The sequence below is a fragment of the Oncorhynchus keta genome, chromosome 32 (assembly GCF_023373465.1).
Source record: "Oncorhynchus keta strain PuntledgeMale-10-30-2019 chromosome 32, Oket_V2, whole genome shotgun sequence".
Lineage (NCBI taxonomy): Eukaryota > Metazoa > Chordata > Actinopteri > Salmoniformes > Salmonidae > Oncorhynchus > Oncorhynchus keta.
In genome coordinates, this window is record NC_068452.1 from 17,723,280 (window position 1) to 17,745,758 (window position 22,479).

Genomic DNA, 22,479 nt, shown 5'->3' on the forward strand with positions numbered 1-22,479 from the left:
TGAACAATTTATAACATTGAAAGAGTTTCCAATACCTTTCAGAGAGTTTATTTCTGTGATCAAAGCTGTTCCCGGTGGTCTAACTACACTAATGAAAACTCATCTTAGTTTTGGTAATGATCACAAAGTTATCCAGAACTCAGATTGGAAAGTGTCGGCTTACTTGAGAGATCTTGAGGTAATAAATATATAAGACAAATCCTTCATTCACAAAACCAACTCACACCGAGAGGAAAGTTTTTCTGGAACATGCTTATTCCTGACATTGCCTGGAAAAATGCATGGTTAAGAACTTTAAAAAATACTGTATACCAAACAAAGTTAAGGAAGTGCACTTCAAAATGATACATAAGATATATCCGTGTAATTCTATAATATCCAAATTTGTGGCTATTGATGATATCTGCGTTTTCTGTGAAAAACAAGGTGAGAATCTGTCTCATTTGTTCTTTGGATGTAAATTTGTGTCATTTTGGGAAAACCTTGCAAAATACTTACTTACCATTATGAAAATGACCTATGTTTTCGACATGAAAGATATATGTTACTATTGCAATGATAACAAGACCACTGAAATGATTGTGATTTTTTAAAATTCTTGTTGCCAAATACTTCATACACAAGCAAATATTCCAAAATTACACATTTTTTGGATTGAATTTAACTATTTTATTAAAACATTAACCATAGTAAACAATAACAAGAATAACATCTTCCTAAATTATTACAATAAGATTTTCTCAGAGTAATTACAATTGCACTAGAATTGTTTGTTTTATTTAAATATTTGTTGTTTGTTCCAGTATTTTCTCATTAATACCTGCGTTCTGTTTTGATGTAATGTTTTGATGTAAGAATGTAAATAGTTGATCTGTATTTTGAATAAAATAAAATAAAAATACTTTAAAAAATAAAATGAATCTGCCAACAATTTTATTTATTTTTAAATAAAAATAAATAGCTACTTTCCTTACTGAGGAGTTGGCAACACTGCCTATGTGTGTCTTTTGACACTATATAAATTAGTCATCCCGCAGTGTTTGTCGTTATACCCTGATGAAGACACCTTGTCTGTCGAAACCTATATAAATATTGATGCATCTGAGCCCCTAGAGCAGGGGTGTCAAAGTCAAATGGACGGAGGGCCAAATAAAAAATTTAGCTACAAGCCGAGGGCCGGACTGTTCGAATGTTCATTGAAAAAATTTTAAATGACGCATATAGTCTAGTGAACCTAATTGAACCTACTGAAAACCTAACAAATATATTCCAATATGATCAGATAAATAAAGCAATATTTTCTTATGGCTCTGTCAGTAATCTTTAATTTTCAACAGACACAAAAGACAAATTTCCTTTATATAAAAATCCCCATAACATGAACATTAAATGAAAGAAACCGGTATTCAAGGCACCATCAGTAGCCTATATTTTCTATTTTAGCAAAAGTGGGCTAAATTTACTTCAAAGAAAAAAACAATAATAGCAATTTTCTATCATCCACTCAACTGAAATATTTTTAAAATATAATTGGATTGAAATACAATAAAATAAAGTGCAAAAATCTATTAATCAAAAACAACACTTTGTTTAAGGAGAAGTAACATGCAGTGAAAACAAATATTAAACTTTAACTTTTAAACTTGAACTGAGTAAAAACTCTAAATATGTGATTGCACAGTAATGTTCACTTGTTTGAGGTTGAGGGTGATACTTGGTGGTGTCCCATCTTTTCCACAAGTTCATCAATGTTCGGGGTAAGGCTCTGAGCTGAGGAAATCCTCAGAATTGAGTGGAGGTGTTCAGCAGTAAGTCGACTTCTGTGTGATGTTTTGTTCAAGTTCATCAAAGAAAACAGTTGTTCACACAGGCATGTGCTGCCAAACATAGACAACGTTTGAGCAGCCTGGATGCGCAGCTGGGGCATTGTGTCGGGGAGGAAACGGGCGAACTCCGCAGCACCCACTGCCGCATATTTTGCCCTCAGTGCATCATTGCATTGGAGGTCAATCAACTCCATTTGGAGGTTTGGTGGTGAGCTTTCCACGTCAACAGCAAATGGGTTACCGAGCAATTCCAACCTGCTTTTTTGTGCTTCAAAGTCAGCAAATCGGCGTCGAAAGTCAGCGGCAAGCATACCTATTTTATCAGCCAACTGTGCGCTCGGGAACGCACTGGTAGAGAGCTTCTCTTTCATGGTCTGGCAGCTGGGAAAGTGGCTCAAATTTTCTTTCCGCATCTGCGTCTCCCACAGAGTCAGTTTGGTTTTAAATGCCTTCACTGTACTGTACATATCAGAGATGACACGATCCCGACCCTGCAGCTGCAAGTTCATTGCATTCAGATGACTCGTAATGTCACACAGAAAAGCCATTTCACACAGAAACATTTCGTCTCGGAGTTGTGTTGTGTCTTTCCCTTTGCTGTCCAAGAACAGACAAATCTCCTCACGAAGCTCGAAACATCTTTGAAGCACCTTTCCCTGGCTTAGCCATCGCACCTCTGTGTGATTAGGCAAATCACCATGCTCCGTTTCTAACTCCGTCAGAAATGCCTTGAACTGGCGGTGATTCAAACCTTTGGCTCTGATAAAGTTAACTGTGCGCGTGATGATGCTCATTACATGCTCCATTTTCAAGGCTTTACCGCACAACGCTTCCTGGTGTATGATACAATGATAAGCTGTCAGCTCACCTGTCGCGTTTTCCTCTTGCATCTTTTCCCGTATCTTCGCCACCAGTCCGCTCCTGTGTCCACACATCGCAGGTGCTCCGTCGGTTGTCAAACCCACGAGTTTTTCCCAAGGCAGCTCCATCTCATTTACACATCTTGACACCTCTTCATACAAATCATGCCCCGTAGTTGTGCCATGCATAGGACGTAAAGCCAAAAACTCCTCTGTCACGCTTAGGCTGGAGTCCACTCCGCGGATGAAAATTGACAACTGGGCAATGTCAGAAATGTCGGTGCTCTCATCCACAGCCAAGGAATATGCAATGAAATCTTTTCCCTTTTTCACAAGCTGCTCTTTTAGATTGATGGACAACTGGTCTACTCTCTCGGCAATGGTGTTTCTGCTCAGACTCACATTTAAAAAGAGTTGCCTTTTTTCTGGGCAAACTTCGTCACAAACTTTAATCATGCAGTTTTTGATGAAATCCCCCTCCGTAAATGGCCGGGCTGATTTAGCGATCTCTTCTGCCAAAATAAAACTGGCCTTGACAGCAGCCTGGCCTTGTGATTTGGCTTTTTGAACAGAGCCTGTCGAGATTTGAGGCCTCGTTTTAATTCCTCTGCCTTTTGTAGCCTTTGTTCCATGTCCATATTCTTGTTTTTGTCCGCGTGTTTCGTTTCATAATGTCGTCTCAGATTATACTCTTTCAGTACCGCCACACTTTCTCCACACAGAAGACACACAGGTTTTCCAGCTACCTCCGTGAACAAATACTCCGACTCCCACCTTGTTTGAAACCCCGGTTCTCAGTGTCCACCTTCCGTTTTGCCATTTTTGATGGGTATCTGAAAGTTAATTTTACTGTGATGCTGACAACTGCTGTGCCAATAAATATTGAAATGAAGCAGCCTACTGCTCGGTGCGTCACCGTTGCATTGTGGGAAATGTAGTATTGGTGCGTGTAAAAGATCTGCGGGCTGCCGGCTTGCTGCGGTCTGCGGGCCGGTTCTAATAATAAATCAAGATCATCCCAGGGGCCGTAAAAAACCTTCTCGCGGGCCGGATGTGGCCCGCGGGCCTTGACTCTGACATATGTGCCCTAGAGTGTGCGGCACTCCTTTATTTTTTCAAGTGTTCCACTCCGCTAGCCAACACCTCGCCTAAATTGGTGTGCGTTTCTTTCGCTTCCAGAAAGACACATTCAACTTCATATTTCATCGAATCAGATGGCTTATTCATCACAAAACTATTTGATTTTGTCAATTATTTTAATGGTTTCTTCATTGGCAAAGTGAGCAAATTTAGGCAGGAAATGCCAACAACGAACAGTGAGCCATCGTATCCATGCATAAAAAAACCTAATAACGATAGAAAAGCATTGCAACCTTAAACTTTGTAAAGTTGGTGTGGGAGAGGTGGAAAATGTATTGTTATCAATCAATAATGACAAACCTCCTGGCATTGACAATTTAGATGGAAAGCTGCTGAGGATGGTAGCTGACACTATAGCCACTCCTATTTGTCGTATCTTTAATCTGAGCCTAGAGGAAAGTATTTCACCTCAGGCCTGGAAGGAAGCCAAAGTAATTCCACTACCCAAGAGTTGTAGAGGCTTTTATTGGTTCTAACAGCATATTTATAAACTTGCTACCAGCTCTTAGCAAACTGTTGGAAAAAATGGTGTTTCACCAAATACAATGCTATTTATCTGTAAACAAATTAACAACAGACATTCAGCATGCTTAAAGAGGTCACTCAACATGTACTGCACTGACACAAATGACTGATGATTGGTTGAAATAAATTGATAATAAGATTGAGGGAGCTGTACTGCAAGATTTCAGTGCAGCCTTTGATATTATTGACCATAACCTGTTGTTTAAAAAAAAAACGTATCGTGGATTCAGATCTATCTTTCTTTAATGGAAGCTTCTCTAATGTCAAACATGTAAAGCATGGCGTACCAATGACCTGCCACTGGCATTAAACAAAGCACGTGTGTCCATGTATGCTGATGATTCAACCAGACACGCATCAGCAACCACAGCTAATGAAGTCACTGAAACCCTTAACAAAGAGTTGCAATCTGTTTTGGAATGGGTGGCCAGTAATAAACTGGTCCCGAACATCTCTGGTACACAATCTGGTAATGAATGGTGTGGCTGTTGAAGAAGTTGAGGAGACTAAATTACTAGGCGTTACCCTAGAGACTGTAAAATATCATGGTCAAAACACAAAGATTAATTGGTTGTAAAGATGGGGAGAGGTCTGTCCGTAATAAAGAGATGCTCTGCTTTTTTGATACCACACTCCAAAAAGCAAGTCCTGCGGGCTCTAGATTTGTCTAATCTTAATTATTGTCCAGTTGTGTGGTCGAGTACTGCAAGGAAAGACCAAGTTAAGCTGCAGCTGGCCCAGAACAGAGCGGAACATCGTTCTCTTCATTGTATTCAGGTGGCTGATATAAATACTATGCATGCCAGTCTCTCTTGGCTGAGTTGAGACTGACTGCATCACTTCTTCTTATAAGTAACATTGTGTTGAAAATCCCAAATTGTTTGCAGTCAATTTACACACAGCTCTGACACACACGTACCCCACCAGACATTCCACCGGGGGTCTTTTCACAGTCCTCAAATCCAGAAAATATTCAAGAAAGCATATAGTATTATGTAGAGCCATTATTGCATGGAACTCATATTGATCAAATCAACAGCAAACCTGGTTTCAAAAAAACAGATAAAGCAACACCTCACAGCACAATGCCTCTCTCCTATTTGACCTAGGTAGTTTGTGAGTACCTATTGATATGTAGGCTGTGTGTGCCTTAAAAACAATGTGATGTAGTTCTGTCCTTGTCTACTAATGTTCTGTATTATGTAACGTTTCATGTTGTGTCGCTAGAGGGGTCTGAATACTCACTAAATATAGCAACCAAGTCACTAAGATGGCAACACTGTTCAGGGGACGCGCTGCTGTAACTGAAAAGCTGCCTTTCCAGAGCGTGCGCTGATGTTTTAACTTGTCCATTGGATTGTTGCAGTGAATTTAAGGCATTCATGGAATTCCAGACAAAATCCACAGTAGGTCTGTGTGTTTCAAAATGTAAACTTTAATTCCATGTAAAATTACACGTTGAACCAATGGCTGATCATTTTTATACATTTCAACTATTGTTCAAAATATGCATGTTGTAAACCTCCAGAATGTATGAAGTCAATTACTGTTTTTTGTCCCCCAGATGACTAAAATCATGCCCATTTTAAGTCAGTTAATTTGATTGGCAATCTTTTGTGCATTTAACAGTGGAGGTCAGCCATGTAAAAGGCTAGCTGCATTTTTAAAATTACCTTGGTCCTTGAATGGACTACCGTAACTCCAAAACCAGCAGAGTCTATTTGAAATTCTTGAGATTCAAGTAAAAAAATGTCACATAAAAATGTAAACTTCACATTTGTTGTAGAGTTAAGACAAAAGTGTAAAAAAAAATAATAATAATATGATACTGGCATTGACCACTGTGGTTAATCCAGCATGAAAGTGACCGAATGCTGGATATACACTGAAGAAATACCCCTTGAAATGTAAACATTGGCACAAGTCTCTTAAAGCACCATCTTGAAATGTTTGTATTTGAAACATATTTCTGAAATGTAAAAAAAATAATAATAATTAAAAAGCTCCAAGATGAAAAAGGGAAGCCACTCTATAAACTCCAGAAGACATTAATCTCTCATCATGTATTTCTTAAATTAGATTTTGCTTCAGTGCTTTCTAAGGGCCAAATCATAACTTGAGATCTGCCTTCAACACTCACATATCCCCCAATGACATCAATCCAAGGTGCACAGAGTGTGAGTTTTGAGCATGTACCTCAATTTGGGATTTGGCCCAAGCACAGTAGTGAAATCAACTACATGATGGGGGTGAATCCAGACTAAATGTACAACCTTTTCCACCAAACAAACCTTCAGCAGCCAGAGTGCTGAAGGCACGCTTACTGCAATTCTGCCAGATCCAAATATAACCACTGCAGTCTAACCCAAGATGCTCTCTGGCACTCAAAACAATGACCTACTGCACCAAGCCACCAAGCAATAACACATCAAATTTACCACAAAACAGTTTGTCCTCCAATGGGAGGAACTGCTTATTTTAGCATGGTGTTCTGCAACCATTTATTTAGGCTTGGAGGAGGAATGTTGGGAGAGTTCATTCAGGATCCTGGGGGTGGCTGCTGGGGGGCTCCCCCCATTATCGGACCGTGGAAGGAGTCTGGAACGCGTTTGGCATACTCTACGAGCTGGTACGACTCCCTGATGTCTGAGAGGCCGAACCAAAATACAATCCAGCTGCCGTTGACAAAGCTTCCGTCGCAATGCTTGAAGTACCTGAGGATAGGTGGAGAAAAGGAAGGAAAAATACATTTTTTTTAAAAAGAGACAACCCTGTACACAGCAGTGAGTCTAGGTGTTGGTTCAGGCAGGGACAACTAGTATCCAAAACATCTACATTAGAAAGACAGAGCTTGACTTTTATTTTTAATTCACAGTTTAATATTTATTTTTTTATGCATTTTTTGGTAGTGAATTTTTTTTTGACAAATTGCCCCGCAGAATTGGAGAGAAAATCTTCTAGATACTCTCAACTTGACTGATACTTCAGCCATTATGTGGGGCCAAAACAGCCATAAGTCATGTTTCTTGTGTCCATTGTGCAGTGTCATGTTCTCCTCACCAGGGGTTGATGCGGTTGGTGGCGCGGGACCTCCAGAAGAGCTTGCCCAGGTCCTGCCTGATACACTCCCACAGGATCTGGCTGGTGCCCTCACCCTGCTTGCTGCTGCTCACCACAAACTTGTCCAGATAGGGCGTATCGCTGCTCAGAGGCTCCCTGGTGATGATGGCTGCTGCACTGTACCTGCAGGTGATAGAACATTCCATGTTGCGGTTTCTTTGAGACACGGGCAAGGTTCCCGTTCTTTACCTACCCTTCTCCAGTAGCGTGGACTCGTTCACTCCTCCTCATGCATTGAAAATCATTGGGTTGGTGTAAGCATGGCTGGAGGAAGTTTCCTTCCACTGTCATATTCCTCACAATATTTTTTTTTGTTCATCTATGAGAGCGGATTGTACAAGTTTACACATCTGGAGAAGGGTAGAGAATCGGAATGTAGCCACAGATCAGGAAAATGCAAAGGAAAAAAGGATGCCACACATGAAGACGTGTGTGTGTGTGTGTGGGGGGGGCTACCCTTCAGAGAGGTAGATGGAGTGGAGGCGGCCTTTGAGTGACTCAATGTAGTCCTCCCTCAGGTTCTTTTCGAAAGACTTGTTTATCAGGGCCAGTAGGCGGTCTAGGTCTATGTCATCCAGAGTGCTGTACCTGGACAAACAAAAGGATAGAGAGAGAAATGGTAGTTGCACACAGTAATTGTAGTTGTGATTAACTTTGCATCACTTTTAACAGACACCTGACAAGCTCAACTATCTATGACAAGACCCTTGGGATGACAGGCATCACCCGTCTCAAAGTCAGAATTAATTAATTGGCTGACGGGGGAAAAGTCACCTTTCCCCATGCCTAATTGCACACATGCAGTGCACAAAAGACTGAAGTCAGAATTGATCTTATCAAACACGATAAATCTATAGTTGATCTTTTTCTTCCTGCGCAAACCTTAACTTGCTAATTCTACATCTAGTTAAGGAGTTGTGGTTGTAGGAGAGTATTTGTTCCAATGTCCTTGTTTCACATCAGATAGCACAACGGCCATCTGCACGGGCTTGTCATGAGGGAGTACTCTGTGCACAGCCTGCGTGCGATTAGAAGTGGAAAATACCACCTGTGGTGTGTGAACAGACACTTGTCTCCCTAGACTTATGGTTCCAGAGCTATCACTGTGACAGGTGAAATTATTATTATGGTGCCGATACGAAAGGCTTAGTGAGGAAACTAAGCAATATAATGTCAGAAGTAAATGGCATGAGCAAGTAGCCTAACTGTTCCTAAATTTCACACAAAAATCTTGCACTGACGTCAATGGAAGAGTTTGCGTAATAGTCAGGTTAAACATGCACGACTCAAGATATGAGGCTCCGCCCACAGTGAACACATCCAAGTTGAAAGCATAATTGCAAGCTAACAGAGGAGAGTATGATAGAGAACTTACATATTTAGCTGGTTTATTTTATATTAATGGTTAACAATTCATATTTAACTAATAGTAACACTGTCCTGTTAGTGTCTGTGTTTTCATGGGCTCCACTAGTTCCCTGCAGCTAATCTGGACGTATGGTCACTAGAGACAGCTTGAGTTGACAAATGAGTTAAAGACTGCATTACATAGACAAGATGTGGTGGGTGTAACCGAGATAGCCAGGAGGAGTTTAGAACAATTCCTCATTGTCTCTAAATCATCCTTGCATCTGGGAAACTAAGCCAGGGAGGGGTTAAGACAACAACCCAAGTGCAGATAACGACAGGATGAACCCAGAGTGGCTTATGATGCTCCTTGGTCTGCATGAGAGGGGATTGAACCAACCATGGCTGAGCATTACTAGTGTCAGCTATATATAGTACTCTGCATTTGTGTAAAGGTTAGGTTACTCGGTCGACCAGCCTCATTGCAATAATTAAATCGATATTAAATAAAGATGATTGTGTGAAGAAATTACCAAGTCTCTCACAGTACTGAATTTCCACAACAAGACACTGAAATACTCACTTGTGAATGGGGTCTCCATTCTTGAACAGTGTACCAGAACCTATGAAAACAGCAGGGGTGAAAATGAACAATTGTGTGCACAAAGCATGTCAAATCAGGAAGCACACATGCCACGATACAATGTTGAGGACAAGGTGAACTAGCTTGAAAAGTGAATTACCCAAGGACTGTTGAGGAGTCTGCCATTTCCTTGTGTCAGTACTTTGAGTGTACGGAATGGGATAAATCTAACCAGTTAGGTCAGTGAAGGCTTGATTACCTGTCGTGGAGACTTTGCATGCAGTGACTCACATTTACATATCTGTGCTGTATGATAAAGAAATGGAGACACCCAGGTCAACGAGTGCATCTTTAAAACCACTGCTGTGCTAAGGTCACTTCTCAAAATACACATCCTAGGACCTTAACATGACCCTTGGTTGGATTTCAGGTGTCACAGATACACATAGATGCCGTGCACAACATGAGCTGCATGCATGGACATACAGTCTACTACAGTGGAGGCTGCTGAGGGGAGGACGGCTCGTAATAATGGTCGGAACGGAGCGAATGGAATGGCATCAAACTATGTATTTTTAAACTATTCCTCTCATTCCGCTCCAGCCATTAACGCGTTTCCGTCCTCCCCAATTAAGGTGCCACCAACCTCCTGTGGTCTACTACACCTCGAGGGCCAGAGTGTCTGCTGGGGTCTGTTCTTTACTTCAATTCAGCGAGTAATTAAGAACTGGGACACCGGCGGCCGTATGTATGAAGTGTCTCGGAGCATAATGAATACGATTATATGGACAGGAAGGACCTGATCCTAGATCAGCACTCCTACTCTGAGATGCTTGATACATAAAAGCCCCTGGGAGATAAAAGGGAAGCAGTAGAAAGGGAGAGAGCAGGGACTGACTCCAGAGGACTGAAGTTGCGGAACGCCTATGCCTGCCTTAAGGGGCCGAAACTCTACTCAGCAACATGAGAGGTGATCCCCACGTGCCATCAACAGCAGCAGTGACAGGTGCAGAGTGTGAGTGAGTGTGTAGAGAGCATTGGTTAGACATAGGGGTTAGTCAGTGGGGGGTCACACACACACAGGTCTCCCTCACCCTTGTGGCTGAACAGCTCTGTGAGCATTGTGCTGGCAGAGGTGATAACTGCAGAGGACTCGCAGGGAAGCTGGTTCAGGAGCTGGGCGATAGTGCCCACCCTCTGACGCTCGGCCAAGCTCAGCCACGGCGCCCCCGACAGACTGGGAAGATCACCGGGTAGAGACACTAGATCCAGCACCTGATATGTGGACAGGAGAGTGGGACAGAAACACATCAAGGTGAACAAAATAAAGGAAACACTTGAGTAAATGAGGGTTCTGGAGGCTCGGTTATGGAGTGGGGTGCATTTTCCTGACATGGTTTAGGTCCTCTCATCCCCTTAGAGGGAAAGGTAAACACCAATAAATACACAGCCCTTCTGTGTGATCACCTTCAACCTGTGGTGAAGCACTTCTATCCTGATGGGAGTGTCCTCTTCCAGGATGACAATGCCCCCATCCACAGTGCACGAGAGGTCACTGAATGGTTTGATGAGCATGAAAACGATGTAAACCATATGCCATGGCCGTCTCAGTCACCAGATCTCAACCCAATTGAACACTTATAGTAGATTCTGGAGCAGCACCTGAAACAGCGTTTTCTACCACCATCAACAAAACACCAAATTACAGATTTCTCATGTCTCCCTCCAATAGAGTTCCAGACACTTGTACAATCTATACCAAGGCGCATTGAAGATGTTCTGGTGTTCGTGACGGCCCAATGTCCTATTTAAGACACTATGTTGGTGTTTCCTTTATTTTGGCATTTCCCTGTAGTCCTATACTGGAGAGCAGGCAGGTGTTAGGCCTCTTTGATTGGGAGTAAATAGCCTACTGCTTCTAATGTACAGGAAATGTACGGACTTATCTGCTGTGAGAAGTCTGATGGGCCTACCTTCAAAGAGCAAAGAAGACAGCGACAAGCTCCTTAACTACATGCTGTAGGTCAAGTACCGTGAATGCACGTGCATTGAGAAAATACTTAACCTCCAATCTGCCACCCAACACCCCCCAAAATAACCCCAAATCAACCCACCTTGTGACTCTGATTGCGGAGGCCTCCCCAGCTGTTGAGGAACATGACTTTGAGTGGCTGCAGGACCTTGGAGATGGAGGCCGTGACATTCACCGAGTCCAGGGCCACCGAACGGCCAGTGGTGTCCCGCCCCACAGGGCACACTAGGGGGATGGCCCCGCAGTCCAGGCTCCACTGGAGCAGGCCTTTGTCCACTGCAATGGAGGACCCTGCACTGACAACACATAGGGCCGTTATTCCTCTTAAAAAGAAGTCAAAACAAACGAGTAATATCGTAATGCAAAGGAGGATAGGGTAAGTGTGGTAGGGGAGACCTGCTTCCTTGGGGTGGATCCTGCACCAGCAGCAAGGCCTCTGCGCTGAAGAAAGGTATGACACTGGCTGAGTGGTGCTGTAGGACCTCTGTTAGGGTCTGGCACCGCTGAACGATATCAGCCCTGGAGTTGGAAGTAAACCCGTCTGGAGCGTCGTCATCCTCAGGCCGTGACAGTCCCATCACCACGACTGGCTTCATGTCCATCCGCTGCAGGAACGAGAGCCCAAACGCCAGACTCTGCAGCATCTCTCGGCTCTCGAATACAGATTTGTCCACCTGACATGAAGATAGATTTCAAATGTCAGTGAACAAGTGCTAGATATCAATAATTTATCAAAACACATAAAAGGCGACGAAAACCATGACGAGAGTTTCTTCTTCTTTCGGATTTGGTGTGGCGGATCGCATCCAACTTTTAGGCGCATACACCGCCACCTACTGTACTGGTGTGTGAGGCCAGTCACAGCCTATCTACATTACATTCTTGATACGATAATAAAAAAAATATGGGAAAAGGTAAATCTTCGCAATGCCAAGTACTTCTCTGCTGCCTCAATCTTTATTTTCTGTGAATTCCAATCCATTTCCGCAGTACAGTTGACAACCGTGGCTATGAATGCTAAGAAACCCACCTTACTGAAACACATTATTCCCATTCCTCTCTATTGGTCTGTGGTTACTCACAGGAATCCTCTCAGTATCCCTCACCCTGTAACCATCTTCCTCTACTACGTCTGCATACGACACTTTCTGTACTACTATGACCATGGCAACCTCAACCTCACACCTCCCATCTCCAACCCTATGGGCACCCCCACAACTAACCACTTTCTCCAACGATACTTCACATTCCTCCTGCACACTTCTCACATCAAGGAATCTCCCTCCTACACACTGCTGTAACATGCCCATAAACTTGACACCTAAAACACTGTAGTATTTTCGGAACGGCATCTCTCACGGGATAACTTCCTAACTTGACCTTATCTGGCAAAGACTCTGCAAGACTGAGTCTTCTCCGTTTCCCCACACTCTCCTCCGGATATGCATCGCACCAAGCGGCTGGCGTCGCAGACAACGGGACTCCTCCATTTCAACTAATCCCCCTTAACACTTAATACCTCCCCGTTATCACTCCTTTCAACGGCACCCTGCTCTGGAAGGCAAAGCAAGTCACATTTCTTGTTCCTAATCACGTGACCCGGAGCCCCCGCTCCCTGAAGAAACACAAAATCACCACTAGTCCAATCACTTAATCTCACTAACTCAACAGTCCCCAACCTCTTCTCCACCCAACCTGACACCACATATGGATTAGCCAAAATGCAAGGATCCATTCTCTCCACGAATCTCACTCCCACTGGGCCAGAATCATCCTTTGCATCCTCGCACAAATTCTGCAGTCCTCACTGCAGGTACTACAGCCTTCCTCTCGTCAGGTTCTATCTCTGAGCTACTATGGGACGTAATCCCTCTTTTTGCACTTGACACCAACCTCCCTCACCACACTGCTTCCCTCTACACTGAGCTCCTTTCCTCACCACACTGCTTCCCTCTACACTCAGCTCCTTTCCTCACCACACTGCTTCCCTCTACACTCAGCTCCTTTCCTCACCACACTGCACTCAGCTCCTTTCCTCACCACACTGCTTCGCTCTACACTGAGCTCCTTTCTTTACCACACTGCTTCGCTCTACACTCAGCTACTTTCCTCACCACACTGCTTCGCTCTACATTCAGCTCCTTTCCTCACCACACTGCTTCCCTCTACACTGAGCTCCTTTCCTCACCACACTGCTTCTCTCACCACTGAGCTCCTTCCCTCACCACACTGAGCTCCTTTCCTCACCACACTGAGCTCCTTTCCTCACCACACTGAGCTCCTTTCCTCACCACACTGAGCTCCTTTCCTCACCACACTGAGCTCCTTTCCTCACCACACTGAGCGCCTTTCCTCACCACACTGAGCGCCTTTCCTCACCACACTGAGCGCCTTTCCTCACCACACTGAGCTCCTTTCCTCACCACACTGAGCTCCTTTCCTCACCACACTGAGCTCCTTTCCTCACCACACTGAGCTCCTTTCCTCACCACACTGAGCTCCTTTCCTCACCACACTGAGCTCCTTTCCTCACCACACTGAGCTCCTTCCCTCACCACACTGAGCTCCTTCCCTCACCACACTGAGCTCCTTCTCGGTGGTCATCACTGCACCTGCCACCACAACTAATTCAGCCACTCTCTTCACGTTCACTTTCCTTCACTAGCAAACTTCTGTGCGATCCTCAATTCCATATTCCCTCAAAACATAATCCAATTTCCTCCAATCCACCATCTTCTCCTTCACCAGATCTTACAGAAGGCTTGTGCAATACCCCCACTCCATATTTACATATTATATTTATAATATGCTCCACTTTCTTCATTTCTTCTTTGTCTGCCATCTTCCCACAGAAGGATTACCAAGCGTTTGCTTGTCTTTTATAAAATATTTTTTATAATAATAATAATAATAAGGCTCTCACACGATCTAAAACCTTCCATGATGAGAGCTACTGGGTGTGTAGCAGAGCCGGACTGCTCATTAGGCAGGATAACGCGGCAGATTGACTAGGGCGTCATTTTCTGAGCTAAACTGACCAAGATGCACCTCCAACAACACATAAAACATCACATAATTCTGCCTAAAAACAATGACAATTTCTCTCAAGTGGCATGTTGGCTTTTTATGTGAGAGCTGATGCCACCCTGTGATAAGCAGTGTCCGCTTTGTCAAAGGCAGGGACGCAACATATTTATCCTGTCCATTCCCAGTGCACCTCTACAGCGTGCTGTTGGAGAGACGCATTGCTGCAGCGCACCACCAACATTCTGTCCCCCCCCCAAAATTATCTAACACAAATTATGTAACAGATATAGCCTGTGGTAGAAAGAGTATGTGGCCTTTTCTGTAGCCTACAGGCTGGAGATAAAAATGTATGTCAGTGTAATGAGATGGAAACTTTATACATCATGCAGGTTTCTCTGGTCAAATAGCCTAACCTAAATGGCACCCAATCGAATAAAACAATGCTCTGACATGTTAAACATATCCTAAAAACAGGACAGGTCAAAGTAAAATGGACACTATGGAATCAACAATCAAATGGTTTTATAAAGCCCTTCTTACATCAGCTGATGTCACAAAGTGCTACACAGAAACCCAGCCTAAAACCCCAAACAGCAAGCAATGCAGATGTAGAAGTACGTGGTGTTCAGGAGTTGCATCCAAGCGGGCTAAATTGTCATGATCAGTAGTAGCTTCAAGTTTGTAGCCTTACATTTTTTTACGAGCTGATCATAGTGAAAAATAAAATTATTCTGCATTTCCCGCTGTGTAAACACATTGCAAATAGGCTCAGTTGGGTAGCTGATATAAATTACATATTTGAAAAACTTTCATTCAGAACTGAAAATAATCCCGATTTCAACATCTGGAAAATACATATTTTAAACATAATTTTGCTTACTGGGACTATTCTAGTAGAGGAGGCAATTTGATTATTATCGGCAGTGTCCGGAACCGGCCCTGATGTGACGTCTTATTCCAGATACACTCTAACACACCTGATTCAGTAAACATGGTCCTGCTGAGTGGCTGATTAGAATAAGGTGTTCAAGCAGGGCTAGAACAAAAGCCTGCAGACAGTACACCCAGTAACTGTTCAGGAGGAGGGTTGGCCACGCCTTGAGCTATACAGTCACCTCACAATGTGAAGCGGTACACTCCTCCTGCCCATAAAGCTATGCAGCGCCAGCGATTTTTGCTAGCGACTATTGTTTGTGTGTAGCACATGAGCATTGCGCAGAACGTTAAACGGAGGAGATATTTGCCTATGTATGAGCTACTAGTTACAGTTAGCTAGTTATAGCATAATTAGAATTGGATAGGTTATCATGAGCTTTTTAGTTAAACTTGTTGGACAGATGCCAGGCAGTAACTAGTTAAATTCTGACAGCTGTACACAATTATTAGTTCGCTTCAAATCACTTTAACGAACCACGCTATTCCGTTAGACAGTTATTTTCATTCATTGTTCCCCTATAATTTTTTTGCAAGTTACACTGGCATTAGCCTAGCTTGTTAGCCACTTACCTGGAGCACTGCAAATGCTGGCGCTTGTGCCAAACTGGCTCTCTGAAATTGGGTCAACCAGTACCGAGCTTCTCGAGGGTCTCCGCCAATTTCATTGAGAAACGCTTTCACATCCCGATAAATTAACGTGCGGTTTGACAGAACGTAGCGGTCAGAGGCTGAGAAAGAGTTAGGGAACTCTTGCTGGGCCAACGCCGGGGTTTTGCCTCCCTGGCCGGCCGCCTTTGAACTCGCCAAGCGTCGCTGAAGTTTTAACATTCGCCGGTGACATGTGCTCGGGACAAGCCCCGGTGAGGGGTTCGTCAAGTATTTACCAGCCATTACCATGACTCTGCAACTGGAGGTACCACTGTTGACTTTAGCCATGTTTGCTGGCTAATGGAGGTCGTTTTATAACTAGCCAAGTAACTAAACTGGTTCTACACCTCCAACACGCATAAAAATATTACTGACAGACAGGTTTCAGGCAGAGGGATTTAACTAGTGTAGACGACGGAAGGACGTTACTCTCGCCAATGTGGTTGCCATAGACACCACTCAGCTTCATAAACAGGGTCCGTTCACTCCAACTCTAGTTGTGACGGTGATTCGCCAAGGTAAAGTACGTTTTATTTCAGACATTCACCGTTAGCCTATTTAAATGTTGACAATGTCCATTCCTCTCTGATTACTACGAAGGATATATATATATATTTATTATTATTTTTTTGACTGGGGTGAATGTGCAATCGCTATGGCCCTTGAGTTTCCCAGTGACGTGGTTAATTCCACCAATTAAATTGTTTATATTTTGTATTTTAAAACAATCATAAGTTCATCCAAATGTATTTAATATGTACTGTAGCCGAAACTGCATGGTTTCCCGGGTAGTGGTGGGAAGATCACACAACATATCATCTCGTGAATCCAAGTTTACTTCGATATGGCTATTATATCAATATTAGCGCATAAAGGCGTTTCTACCGCAATTTTTGTTCGCATAATTAATTTTACGACACAAAAAAACATCCCACCCTGTCGAAAGAACAAATTATCAGTCTGCATTTATCAAATTGTACCGGCATATCCTATTTCCATCAGCCGGGTCGTGACTTTTTTCAGTCATTAGGTAATTCATCCGCATGAAGTGGTTGGATGGAAACCTCGTTATAAACATCAAAACAAGTGCACGTTGTTCTAAAAACATCTGGCCTACTTCCACAACCTTTGGTTTGCATAGAAAGTGAAGTATTCATTTTATAGAAATAATTGATCACATAAATTGCATTTAAATCTCTATGCTATAGCTTTTCCATGGATTATCGTAGAAACATCCATCTAAATCCATATGATTAAAACAAGACAATCAATGGAACTGACCTAAGTCATCACCCAAATACACATTTCGGCTGTACAAATGGTGCTACAGAATTACCTGCCGGTGACTCTTGGCAGCCCGTCTCATAGCCCATCTCAAAGACAAACTCTGTCGATTGTTTGCTAGGGACCAGGTTGTCAGATGCCTTATTAACACACCTTGGGGTCAGCCGATCTAGGGGCAGTCATCTTGGGTTCCAGATCCCAATTCCTTTCCGTCTTCTCCAAGCAGTTGCAGAGAGAGCATCAAGCTCCTACACCTCTGCCCTGCCAACACAACTGGAGTTGTTCAGATACAGTGCCTTTCACATTTGTTGTTTCAAAGTTTTTCCCAGTGAATGACTGGGATTTTATATATGTACTGTGCGACTCTCTTTATTTCATAGCTTATAGTTTATTCGCCGTTAGTCAGCACCTCTACATAAAATATATTATTCTGGGTGTGTGCCAGCTCATGTTTGTTATTTACAACGTTGGATTGAAATATATTTAATTGTAATATAAATCACATAATACGTTAAATAGACTCAGTCCGTGTGAAATAATAGTGGTTGACATGATATTTGAATGTCTACACCTTCCGCTTTCCGCCATACATACGACATCTGTAAGGTCCCTCAGTCAAGTACTGAATTTCAAGCACAGATTTAACTACAAAGACCAGGCCCTTACTGCCTACATACAGACTTGAAATTATTGGCCACTTTAATAAATTGATCACTAGTCACTTTAATAATGCCACTTTAATAATGTTTACATATCTTGCATTACTCATCTCACATGTATATACTGTGTTTTAGGTGGTTGTTGTGGAATTGTTAGATTACATGTTAGATATTGCTGCACTGTCAGAACAAGAAGCACAAGCATTTCGCTACAGTCGCAATATCTGCTAACTGTGTATGTGACCAATACAATTTTTAAAAGATTTTTACAGTGCATTCGGAAAGTATTCAGACCTCTTCCCCTTTTCCACAGTTTGTTAAGTTACAGCCTTATTCTAAAATGGATACAATTGTTACCCAGCATCAATCTACACACAATACCCCATAATGACAAAGCGAACACACGTATTTAGATAAAATTTTAAAAAATACAACAAATACCTTATTTACATCAACAACAAAACATCTAAAAACCTGCTTTTGCTTAGTCATTATGGGATATTGTGTGTAGATTGACGAAGGGGAAAAATACATTTTAGAATAAGGCTGTAAGGTAACAAAATTAGTAAAAAGTCAAGGGGTCTGAATACTTTCCGAATGCACTGTATAACAATATTTGCGCATAAAGTTGTTTCCACCGCGGTTAACTTCCTCCCGGGGAAGGACTGCCCGTTCCATGATCTCGCCATCACGGTTGACAACTCCATTGTGTCCTCCTCCCAGAGCGCTAAGAACCTTGGCGTGATCCTGGACAACACCCTGACGTTCTCAACTAACATCAAGGCGGTGTCCCGTTCCTGTAGGTTCATGCTCTACAACATCCGCAGAGTACGACCCTGCCTCACACAGGAAGCGGCGCAGGTCCTAATCCAGGCACTTGTCATCTCCCGTCTTGATTACTGCAACTCGCTGTTGGCTGGGCTCCCTGCCTGTGCCATTAAACCCTACAACTCATCCAGAACGCCGCAGCCCGTCTGGTGTTCAACCTTCCCAAGTTCTCTCACGTCACCCCGCTCCTCCGCTCTCTCCACTGGCTTCCAGTTGAAGCTCGCATCCGCTACAAGACCATGGTGCTCGCCACGGAGCTGTGAGGGGAACGGCACCTCAGTACCTCCAGGCTCTAATCAGGCCCTACACCCAAACAAGGGCACTGCGTTCATCCACCTCTGGCCTGCTCGCCTCCCTACCACTGAGGAAGTACAGTTCCCGCTCAGCCCAGTCAAAACTGTTCGCTGCTCTGGCCCCCCAATGGTGGAACAAACTCCCTCACGACGCCAAGACAGCGGAGTCAATCACCACCTTCCGGAGACACCTGAAACCCCACCTCTTCAAGGAATACCTAGGATAGGGTAAGTAAGGGTAAGTAATCCTTCTCACCCCCCCCCCCAACAAGATTTAGATGCAAGTGGCTGTTCCACTGGTTGTCATAAGGTGTTTGCACCAATTTGTAAGTCGCTCTGGATAAGAGCGTCTGCTAAATGACTTAAATGTAAATGTAAATGTAATTTTACTGACACAAAATATCCTACCATGTTGAACGAACAAATTATGTTGGCATGTCAAAAATTACACCGAAACTTCCTGTTTCCATTACAGCTGTTGTGATTTAAAAACAAATATATGATATAACTTTACTTGCATAAAAACTGTTTGGAAACGTGTGATTGAAAATTAAAGGCAATGTTCCCCGTTAGTGGAGACTGCATTCACGGTAAATGCTGCAGATTTTCACTCAATAGGGCATTACCTTTACATTTCTAGCGCGCTGTATGTAACGCTTCAGCAATACATATTGAATTGTGCACTTAAACGAATTACTGAGTTCCAAATTGCACCTCATAGCCCCTAATGTTTGATAGCACCTCTGCCCTACACTTAGACTGTCATGCAGATCTGAAAAGGGTTGAATAGGTTGAAGGAATATGGTAATAGAAAAGGAAGAATATTTTATTGATCCATAATCTTTGCAGTCCACAGAAATACATCTTCTGCTTTGATCCCAACTTAACCCGAATGACACAAGCACGCAGGTTGGAAAGTTATGTCGTTTTTCCATATTGAATAGGCCTACATTTAACCAATCCTCTACTTTTTCAACTCGTGTATCCCTTTCCTCATACAGTACCTGAATCACTGCATCTAGCCTACAGCTGTTATTTCAGTTGATGGAAATATCCAAAATCAGGAGTTTGCCTTTCTGTCTCAAACTGTGACAAGCATGATAATCATGACAAGTGTGATAATAATATATATAATAATAATATAATAATACGTATCAATAATACATATGATAATGACGTCATAGGCCACCTGCACCTGACATGGCATTTCCATTGTTTTGGTTGAATTCGATGGATGTCTTCACCAGATCTACAGATGTAGGATCTTAAATTGAGTCGGTTTTCTCCAGCAGGAAAATCATCCTGCAGCTACAGGAAATGTGAATAATAATTAATGGGAATTTTTGTAAGGGTTGAGACATTTTTTAATATGGGAATATCAAGTCAAATGTTAAAGTGGAAATTACAAACTTCAGAAGCCTTTTGAAACCTTCAATACACTACAAGTATTAAATGTCCTGCATTGCAGCAAAGTTCTCCTGCAACAGGGGTGATCAAATTAAGATCCTACATCTGTAATTATTCTGAAACTGCTAAATGAATGCAAATGTGTTTTTCTTCATCAGGCAATGGAAAATGATCAATGAAATCATGGAAGAAAGACCCTGTAGGTTAATCTGTCAACGTTTAATTAATTGATAAGACAACTCTGACTGCATTGGATGTAGGAGTTAAATAGTAGATCAATGTTAGATCAATGTCCTGTATATATTGAGATTTAAATGTTTTTTTTAGAGTGAAGTACATCGAAAAAAATCAAGAGAACTGCAAGACTCAATAGAAGACAAAACAAGGAACAAACCAAAAAAGACAGGCTTTTGAAAAAGTTGAAAAAATAACTATTTTTTCATAAAATTGTACAGTTATCTTAGCTAGCTGAATTGCTAGCAGAATTGTTTACTTGATGCTAAGCAGTTGCTAGGGACTCTCCTGGAAGAAGCTAGCTAGCTTACAAAGAATAACAACAAAAAATATCTAGTTAACAGAAGAAAGGAAGACAAAATAAGGACAAAAGGACAGAAGAAAAAGGAAAAGAAAGAGGACAACAAAGTGAAACAGTCAGCACTTCTATTGCAACTTCGTATTTCGTCGTCCTAACGTAGTCTACACTGCTATCTGCCCAGCAGCTAGCAAACGTCCACCGTCTACCGAATAGCAGCACTGTAGAAACTATTACACTCAACTGAACGACTTGATTAGTGTAGTGTTAGCTAGCTACATAGTTGTCTTTGCTGTCTTCGTATCCAAGATAATTTTGTAGTTTAGAGCGTGTAGTCTTAGAGTGATTATCTTAATTTACCGAGGTTAGCTAGCCAGCTATTTGTCGTCCTTAACGTAGGAGACACTGCTAGCTAGCCAACAGCTAGCCAACGTCTACTGAATAGAACTTCCGCACTCAACAACTCGGTCGCATTCCGCTTCGCTCCACAGGTAGTATCACATTTTCATTTAATTTCATTACAGCACAACGGTTTGATTTGTTTGATCGTAGCTAGCTACATAGCTAGCTACATAGCCGTCTGTGTATCAAAGATAATTGTGTAGTCTAGAGCGATTTTCTAGGTTAGCTAGCCAGCTATTGTCGTTCTTTTAACGCAACGTAACGTAATCAACACTGCTAGCTAGCCAGCTAGCCCCCGAATAGCAGCACTGTAGAAACTATTACACTCAACGGAACGACTTGATTAGTGTAGTGTCAACAACGCAGCCACTGCCAGCTAGCCTACAAAGTCAACAACGCAGCCACTGCCAGCTAGCCTACTTTAGCAGTACTGTATCATTTTAATCATTTTAGTCAATAAGATTCTTGCTATGTAAGCTTAACTTTCTGAACATTCGAGACGTGTAGTCCACTTGTCATTCCAATCTCCTTGCATTAGCGTAGCCTCTTCTGTAGCCTGTCAACTATGTGTCTGTCTATGCCTGTTCTCTCCTCTCTGCACAGACCATACAAACGCTCCACACCGCGTGGCCGCGGACACCCTAATCTGGTGGTCCCAGCGCGCACGACCCACGTGGAGTTCCAGGTCTCCGGTAGCCTCTGGAACTGCCGATCTGCGGCCAACAAGGCAGAGATCATCTCAGCCTATGCCTCCCTCCAGTCCCTCGACTTCTTGGCACTGACGGAAACATGGATCACCACAGATAACAATGCTACTCCTACTGCTCTCTGTTCGTCCGCCCACGTGTTCTCGCACACCCGAGAGCTTCTGGTCAGCGGGGTGGTGGCACCGGGATCCTCATCTCTCCCAAGTGGTCATTCTCTCTTTCTCCCCTTACCCATCTGTCTATCGCCTCCTTTGAATTTCATGCTGTCACAGTTACCAGCCCTTTCAAGCTTAACATCCTTATCATTCATCCCGCTCCGTGGC

The 22,479-nt window shown here is 42.8% G+C and overlaps 1 protein-coding gene across 1 annotated transcript; it reads right to left on the minus strand.

The window, feature by feature from the left end:
* Window positions 1-5,766: 5,766 nt before the first annotated feature.
* nags (N-acetylglutamate synthase) lies at window positions 5,767-16,514 on the minus strand. The gene is made up of 8 exons (XM_035747166.2): window positions 15,967-16,514; window positions 11,830-12,107; window positions 11,516-11,729; window positions 10,496-10,676; window positions 9,402-9,441; window positions 7,928-8,059; window positions 7,412-7,594; window positions 5,767-7,065 (listed from the first exon to the last, which is right to left on the minus strand). Exons 1-8 carry the CDS (start codon window positions 16,330-16,332, stop codon window positions 6,891-6,893), a joined length of 1,569 nt encoding a protein of 522 aa, XP_035603059.1. The 5' UTR covers window positions 16,333-16,514; the 3' UTR covers window positions 5,767-6,890.
* Window positions 16,515-22,479: the final 5,965 nt, after the last annotated feature.